The 9,115-nt window shown below is 32.4% G+C and overlaps 1 protein-coding gene across 2 annotated transcripts in view; it reads right to left on the minus strand.

The window, feature by feature from the left end:
• Nucleotides 1-8,041, minus strand: part of gwl (serine/threonine-protein kinase greatwall) — a 110,503-nt gene extending 102,462 nt beyond the window's left edge. The window contains exons 1-2 of one of the 2 annotated variants that reach the window (XM_085810866.1): nt 7,748-8,041; nt 4,819-4,874 (exon numbers count right to left, since the gene is read on the minus strand). In XM_085810866.1, coding sequence (XP_085666992.1) covers nt 4,819-4,874; nt 7,748-7,822 — 131 coding nt within the window. In that variant the 5' untranslated portion in view covers nt 7,823-8,041. The remainder of the gene's footprint in view (nt 1-4,818; nt 4,875-7,747) is intronic. The other variant, XM_085810865.1, reaches the window with a different exon arrangement.
• Between the last annotated feature and the right edge of the window lie 1,074 nt (nt 8,042-9,115).

Genomic DNA, 9,115 nt, shown 5'->3' on the forward strand with positions numbered 1-9,115 from the left:
TGCTGAATATCACACAGTTTGTTAGAGTGGGGTTATAGTTCCAAATTCAATCAGTATCAGTAGCTAACCACTTTAAATAGACATGATGGATACAAAGATACATAAATATATTAGCCACTTTACCATCTGACAAAACTCAAATATTTGCTGCTTTTATTTTCTCCGAAGATAAACTTTTTGTGTCTGAAACTGAGCTCAATTTATGATAGAATTTTTAATTTTTCCCCTTCTCCAGCTGTCAAGACCTATTTAGAAGTTTGTGCCAAATTAACTTGAACTGCCTATTTGTTACACTCAAGAATGCTGAATAGTGTCACCGTATCCAGGAGAAAAAATTCTTTTGTGTTTCTAGTCTCTTATCTTAAAATTAACAAAGACGATCTCTTAAACGAACACTTTCAAACGAGGAAAGTTCTATTGCAGTGCTAGTGGAAAGGGGGAAATAAGTGCATTCCTATTACTCATCTTTTTATGTGAACTTTGCTTTGTATAATCATGTCCCTTTTGGAGTAAGTGTGACCAATTAGGCCATAAATCTCTTTGCATTTTTGGCACAGTCTGGGAGTTGTAAAACATGAAGCAATGAATCTCTTTCGGAGGTTATGAACCAGACCACATTTGGCTTCAATAACTATGTCTCACTGCTGACCCCTGTAAGGTTTATGTTAATTTTTCTAACAGTTAATCTTTAGTTAAAAGTTACTTTCCTATATTCATGAATTTCTACTTACAACTTCCAGCCAGAATGTATTTTCAGAATCGTGTTTGAATGCAAATGAGGAAAAGTATTTAAGTGTGAAGTTCTACTGACTTCGAGAGAGAGTCAGAGATTCTGACTTGCGTGCATTTGCCTTTTTAGGCTACTCTCTCTCTTAAGCTATTATTACACTCGGCCGCACTTTAAGCCCTTCATAGCTTCGCTGTTATTTAGCATTAAGGGGACTATCAAGATTCTAACAACTGTTAGAATCTTGATAGCTTCGGCTATATCTTTTAGATTAGTTTAGTTCTTAGTTTGAGTTCAAGCCTGAGTGGAGGCTTTATTTTAACTCCAAGAAAGGAATCCTGTTAAACTTTATTTGGAATAATAAAAGGTAATTTAACCCTTCTGATGTTTTGTTCTCTGTCTCATGAACTCAAACGATTATTCGTTTATCAGTTCTTAAGTTTCCTCACTTCAACTGTAAAGTACACAGGTTGGAATCTTACACGCCAAACGGCACTTTTAAAATTGATGAGTCTGTCTCAGGGTAAACAGTGAAGTGGTTAATGAGAGCCTACAAGTCATTGTACTACTTAATCTTTCAAGTGTACCAAATGGCTTTTTCGATTGAGTAAAGCAAAGCTACACAGAACTAACAATCAGTAGGCATCATAGGCTAGTGTTTTGCGAATGATTCACCATCAATTTTTAGAAAAAAATTAAATGCTTAGTTTTTTCTCAGATACTATGTATATAATTTTTACAAAAATGTGAAAGAACATAAAACAGTAATGCTGAAGATGAATTATTTGTTTATAAACAAAATTAACGGTAAATGCACAATTATATTTAACTAAATTATATAAAGGATAAGAATACAAACTGAACTAGAAATGAAATAAGTTTAATAAAATGAATTAATCTGATGAGCAATGTGGCAACACTGCTTAAAATCTGAAACTCTATCTATCAAATTCTTCCCATTGCGATTTTCTTTGCTCAAGTGACAATAGTAAAAAAAGTTCAGAATAAAAAGCAAACATTAGAATTTGTTTTAGAAAAAACTTATCATTTATTTTACTGCTGTTCACTTGTTATTAAGTTTGTTTAAAGAGTTTGTTCTTTACAGTATACTGTGAACATACCTGTCCTTAAGCAACAAATCTGCCAACTGGTAAGCACGTTAGTGACTGATTGATTGCAATTAAATGTCTACAGATGAGAATGCTGAAACAAGATCGAAGAGATTAAGTTTCCATAGTAAGTCTAAAAAATCAATTTCACCGAAGCAGGGACAATGTCACAAGTCACTAATGTCCTTATCAAACCATCAGATGACTGCAAATATCTGACCATTAAAAAGAGGCATAGCGGAATTTTTTCTGATTCTGAAAATTCTGGCTGAATTGGAATTGAGTGACAGGAAATCACCCAACTTCTTTGCAAAATTAGCAACTTGAATGCAACAGTTGCCTCTTAATATGTGAAGCATTTAGTCTTTAGTCATGATTTGTTCAAGCTATTGACAATGCCTGATATACAGGAATTAAGTCTCAATCCACCTTGGGAAGCTTGTAATTTTTTACCCACCATCTGTCCACCACCATGCAAATGTCAGTTGCAAGAGAAAACTGAATCTCAGTTTCAATTATGACCAAGGGTATAGCTGAGTCGTCTATTTATTAATGACAATGCATCAGCAACCCATTTTTTAATTGACATTGGAGCAGATATATCAATTATCCTATCATCACCATCGAAAAAAAGAACTGTGTCTAAGCTTGAGCTGTTTGCAGCTAACAGTATAACAGTCAAAACAGTTGATCAAAAATTGCTGGAGCCGAATATGGAGATACGCAAATCTTTCAACTGGCCTTTTATAATTGCAGATGTCAATGGAAAACAGCTTTTTTTCTCGATCCCTATCCTCAATGCAGAGAAACTACAGAGCTTATGATAGAGAATTACTTGCAATTTACCTAGCCATAAAGCAATATAAACACATTCTGAAAGGACGATCATTTACTATCTTCAATTATAATAAACTTGTCACATTTGTCTTCCAGCAGAATTTAGATAAAATCTCTCCAAGACAAGTTCAGCAACTGAACTACATTGCAAAATTCACTACAGACATATGGTGCAGGAGAAGAAAATACCATAGCAGACACACTATCAATAATTGAAACTATCACTACTCTCCAGCTCCAATTAATTACACAGTTATTGCAGATCGCCAAGAGGATAACGACATCAAGATTCTTAAATCAAATTCCAGTTTCAAAATACTATAAATTCCTATCCCAGATAGCAATAAGAAAAGTTACTGTAATACCTCCACTAATTTTACCATACATTCCTAAAATATTTCATGAAAGAATATATTTTCTATATGTAACTTAACCCACCCTGGAATTCATGAAACAATGAAGCTGGTGACAAAAAAGATTCATATGGTATGGCATAAACAAAGACGATCAACTGTGGACTACAGCATGTTTGGCATGTCAATGAGCCAAAGTTCACAAAGTCATCCAGCTGCTGAATTCAAAGTTCCAAATGAACGTTTCAAGAACCTTAACATCAATATTATTGGCCTTTTACCATTTTGCAAAGGTTTTAGGCACCTACTTACAATAATTGATAGATTCACTTGGTGTATTGAAGCTGCTTCTTTGGAAGACCAAGTTGCAGATGCCATCGTAAATGCCCTTATCGCGTCTTGGATTTTCAGTCGACATCTAACCAAGGTAGACAGTTTGAAAGTCAATGCTTCCAATCCTTCAGCAAATGCCTAGGTTTCAGAGCTTACACCACTGCAGCTTATCACCCAAATACAATGGTGTAATCGAGCGCCAACATGGAACTTTAAAAAAACAGTTGGAAATCCCAATGTAAAAATGCATAAAATCAGTATTTTCACCAATACCAAAGAGTATGGTAATCTTTTATATTGGCATTATGATTGCCGATAATTACAGATTTTACCTAATTCTACTGCAAAGTGTTGAGGAGGAGAAATTTAGTGTAATTTCTTTCTATATGCAAAAAATAGGTTTTGCAAAAGATACTCATATTCCAAAAGATTACATTTTGTGCCGTGAAAATTCAGACCGATTTGTTATTCAGATAAGGGCAGGACGGGCGCCGAAGCTAGTGCGCTCACACTGGGTGGCAGAATTTAGAGGAGGCATTCTAATAATAAAATTAAAAAACTCAAAATATGATAATATTTTTATAAATACTAAAGATTATTTGATACTTCTGATCTCATATATTTCTCTCTATTTTTTTTTAATTTGGGAGTATTTGAAAAAGTCATAGTAGCAGTGTTTTTCTAAACATGTAATCAGGATACTTTACATATGTATATTCTGCATTTGAGTCATTTTTAGTCCAAAGGGATTCAAGTCCCAAAGGACTATTACTTTCGTTTTGGCATTTTGCATCGGACTCCAATAAATGTCGGTTCACTTTTCAAACTGTTGTCACAAAATGTTAGAGTCCTGCATTATATTTGAAGAAATTAAATAATGAAAAATCTGCATAAATGTATGTATATTTCTCGCATTGTGATAAAACAATGGTATCTAGAGCCATCCAATTTTGAATGATGTAATCCTACTGCGAATATGGGCATCTAAAATCCCAAATTTGAAATTTGGAATTTGTTTCATTATTGATTTCATATTTTGTAAAACTTTAACGAATTTTTGAGTAACAAACTCAATGATTTAAAAGTGAGCAATGGCAACACTCTGTGGGGGGGGGACCTTTTTATCTCCAACGCGTCGAACTGTGTATTGGAAATTTTAAAGATATGCTCATTTTAAAATTATTTTGTGACATTGCTATTGAACTAAATTTTATGGTTTAAGTGCAAAGAACATGATATTTAATAAATAAAGGTAACACACAAAACGCTAAAAAAAAAGGTCCCTTTAGACATAATTTAAAATCTGAAACATTTCAAATTTCTTTTAATTCTATTCCAGCTATATACAAACTACTAAGATTAACCATAAAACAAGGTTATAATGTAACATTAATCACTTTCACAATGATTGCATGCATTAAAAAACTAATAAAAAAAGACATTGCATTATATAACTTACCCAAATGCACCTCTGCTTATAGGCTTTATTATGGTAAAATCCTTTATATTAGGTAACTATACATATGCACAAAAAAGAAAAACTTTCATTAAAATGCTGCAATAAATTAAAAATTATGATTAAATTAAATATACATATAAGACACAAAAATATGAAGAAAAATTGTTAACAAATTACAATTAATTGGAACAAGTTAGTAACTTGCCCTTTACATTTCTGGGGATTTCAATATAAGCACAATCTCCTTCAAGGCTTTTGCACTAACATTACTCTTTCCCTGCAGAGATTCGCATTGCTGTGAGCTTTTATCCAATCAGCACTTAGAATTCAAACAAAAGAACCAAGCTTATAAATAACCCAGATATTTGATGCACATGCTCTTCTCTTCCATTCTTCTGTTGCTTAGCAACTGTTTGCCTCTCTGCAGTATCTTCCATTGTTATGAAATGTAATTGCGTATATAAAATTGTTGGTGCACATTTAGCCCCCTTCATGTCATACCAATTTAAAAAAATCTGTCTCTAAAGAATTATTCCTGTTCAGAAACAAAAATGGATATTTAGTCTTCCCGATAACTACAGTTGGTTGCAACTGCATCAACTGTAATACCATCATTATTTCACCACGACTGCAACTTAATTGATTCTCTCATCATACCATTTCTAAAATATCACACACATGTATATTATAAAACTTCTCTTTAAAATCCCTCTTGTAGATGATCACCTCTAAAAATTATCAGTACAGTCAAAAGTCGTTAATCCGGACTCATCGGGACTTCGGCGATTCCGGATTATCGATTTTTCCGGATTATAGATCATCAGTTTAAATCTGGTAAGATGGCATGCAGAAATTATAACATTAAAAATATGAAACCGTAATTTATGAAATAAAAAACAATTATGATCTAAAGGGTATCAAAATTTACATAAAAAAGCTTAATATTTATTTGTTTACTTTACTTTCTTCGTTATCGGAAGTGAATTATAATGACGAGGAATTTGATTTAAATCATATCAAACACGGAGTACATTGAGATGAAATACTACATTTAGTAAGGAATTATAAGCCAAATAAAACAAAAACATCTGCCCTGAAGATAAGGATAGTGCTGACAGATCAACTTCCAATTCATTGCGCGCCGCGGCGTCCCCCCGCCGCAGAGCAGCATGAAGTTGATAAACAGATTTTGCAATGGTTAGATAAACAAATGATATGCCTTTATCCATTTTTTGCAGCAATTCCATTTTTTGTTTAATGGACTTTGAAACATACTTTCGCTTTGTAGATCCTTTATATATTAGCAAATATATATTGGAAATTCTATTTGACATAATGGAAAGTTCAAGCTTACTTTTATAAAATTGCTCTAACAGTCTGCAAAAAATAATAAACTGGATCCAATTTTAAGATTAAGGAACAACGCAATCTGCAACATTAACTGAATTAGATAATTTTAGTTTAGCTTATACCGTCCGTTATACATTAAACGCGCTTGTGTAAACGTATTTTGGGCATGCGCACACGCATATTCGCAGCCGTAAAGGTCTTACGTGCAGAAAGTTCATAGCTTTGAGGCCCGGATTATAGATCATTCCGGATTATGTGTATCCGAATTAACGACTTTTGACTGTATTTCAGACAACATAAATAAACAGTGATAGGTGATACTTACAGCAGCATTAGCTAACCACTTTTTAATCTAATCAAGACCTTCAAATATCCAATGATAAGATAGCAAAGACAAAAATGTTGTTTTATAAATCAAAGAGTTATAGTTCCAATCCTTACTAAAGCATCAAAATTACATTTATGGAATAAAATAGTTCACTGATTATTCAATGTGGTTTATTCAAATATAGTAAAGCACCCAAAAACTCAACATCATGCAATTTACCACATGAGCTTGTTTTGTATCTCAGAACAATTTATTCTAATGATTTATAACACTTCTATACTATATATATTAATTTTTCCATTTGCTATTTTAGCAGCTGATATTACATATAAATGAGTATTGAAATTACTCCAAGCAATTAAAGTATTAGTTTAATCCTAGTATCCGGTGCACACGGGATTTGACTACTTTTGGCGACTTTATGATGAGCAGTAAAAACGGGACATATACGATGAGTAGTTAACGGGTCATTCAAAGAAAATATGTAGTTAAACATAGTATATACTATGTATATAATATATATAGTATGTGTGTATATACATATACTATGTGTGTATAATATATATAGACGTTCTTTGGATCATTTTTGGTGTTGGCGATAATTTTCAAAGTCGCGCCAAGGCTGCACCGTATGCTAGGATTTTACCAAAGTATTTTTTACAAATATGTCTCCCAGTTAAATATATGATCACAAAAATGGCAAATATTTTTTGTATCTAATATACTAGAACTATGCAGTGTGTAGTAGCTAATAATAATTGCACATAAAAAATGTTTCAAAATAAAACTTGCATACTAATGCTAACCAAAAATATAAATATATTACTAAGTTACAAATGAAATATTTCAATAACAGTTGACAAACTTATAGTTTAAGTGATTTAATTTTACCGATCACTTGCATACTAATGCTAACCAAAAATATAAATATATTACTAAGTTACAAATGAAATATTTCAATAACAGTTGACAAACTTATAGTTTAAGTGATTTAATTTTACCGATCAAAATGATATATTTAAGGATGTTAAGTATTTAAAGAGATTATAGAGATACAATATTTAAAGATATATTATTTATATTTAAAAAGATTTGACACAGATTACGACCGATAGCATGAAAATTAAAAATAATTATATTGGATTTATGACAAACAGAAGCAAGTTCTGATTTTCAAACAAAAATTACGCATAAAATTTCATCAAAAAAAAACTTAAATAATTATGGTTATGCTAATTCATGAGGCATTACTTTGATGGTATTTTTTTCCGAAGCCTTACTCCCCGACAATGGACTGACACTTTTATTTCCGATGATGTTTTCCATATTTAGAGGACAATATTTTAAAATGAAAATACAATTTCAGCAATCACATGTAAACATTTCCATAGTAAATACAATAAGCGCCTTCAAATTTGAAGGCAATTTCAAATTACGCATGCGCTGTATCCATTTGTTTATTTTTCCTGTTAATTTTGAAAACGATAACTGCTGCCAAACGTATATTTTTATATTTCTTACGAATCTTTAAGCAATCGAGAAATTTTATTCATTATTCGTAGGGAAATGCTTGGCCTCTAATAAGACAATGACTAAAGAAACGTAGCGCTGATATGAGCAGCGCAATTTGCTTAATGTTGCTGAAAACAAAAACGATTTTCAAACTCTTGATGCAAATGCTGACAACTTGTTCTCGTGTAGTATAAAAGTGAATTTTTCGGAACTGGGGCATAACTAAAAAGATAATACTAATCGTTTTGTGCCTGAGATTACTTTAGACAATTCCAAAATTCCGGAACTAAGTTTTCATAGAGTTCTGAATCTAAAGAGTAATTTAAGAGAGTTTTCCATTAAATCTAACATTTCAATTAGAAAATTGATTTCATCAAGAATGTGTATTTGTTCCAAGTGCTGCACGCATATTCACAAAACCTACACACCGTTTCTTCTATGGTCTGCCCTCACTGGATAAAACGTCTCCTTGACGTTCATTTTCGGAATGGTGAGTTATTTCCTTGTGGGCTTTGGGCCCTAGTCTGGACACCGTCGAGATGGAAGATTGGGTCGTTTTTTGCGATCTACTGGACAAAGAGCGAGTCTCGTGTCATCGTCTCAATCATTACAAAGATCAACGAGTCGGAAATTTTTCCGTCAGCTGTGTAGCTGCCGTTTAACTTTCTGACTGTCGTTTTAGAGCAAAACTGAAGACGGTGGATGTCGCGGATAGCTTTTGGAAGTGTATGTAATGGATGTTTAAATTTCTTAAGATTTGTGAAAAATTGTTTGCTTAATCGAATATTTCGCTGATTTGATGCTTGTAATATTTAAAAATTTGTAAATGGTAACACTTAATATTTAGTAACTTGTAATTGGCAACACTTTGGATGCAGATTTGAAAATAGAACTATGCTGTTATTGCAGTTCTCTGTGATTATACATTCTAAGATTGTAAATAAATAGTTTCTAAAAGCTAAAAGTGTACCCTCATAATTTTATATGGTGTCAGGAGTGTTTTGCTTTCAAAATGGAAAGTTTAAAACCACCAGAGCCGATGAAATTTGATGGAAATCTAGCTTCGAATTGGCAGAGATGGCTGCCATCATTTGAAATATATGAAAT

This window comes from Stegodyphus dumicola, chromosome 2 (genome assembly GCF_044657685.1).
Source record: "Stegodyphus dumicola isolate Sdum_Otavi_A_Nest chromosome 2, ASM4465768v1".
NCBI lineage: Eukaryota > Metazoa > Arthropoda > Arachnida > Araneae > Eresidae > Stegodyphus > Stegodyphus dumicola.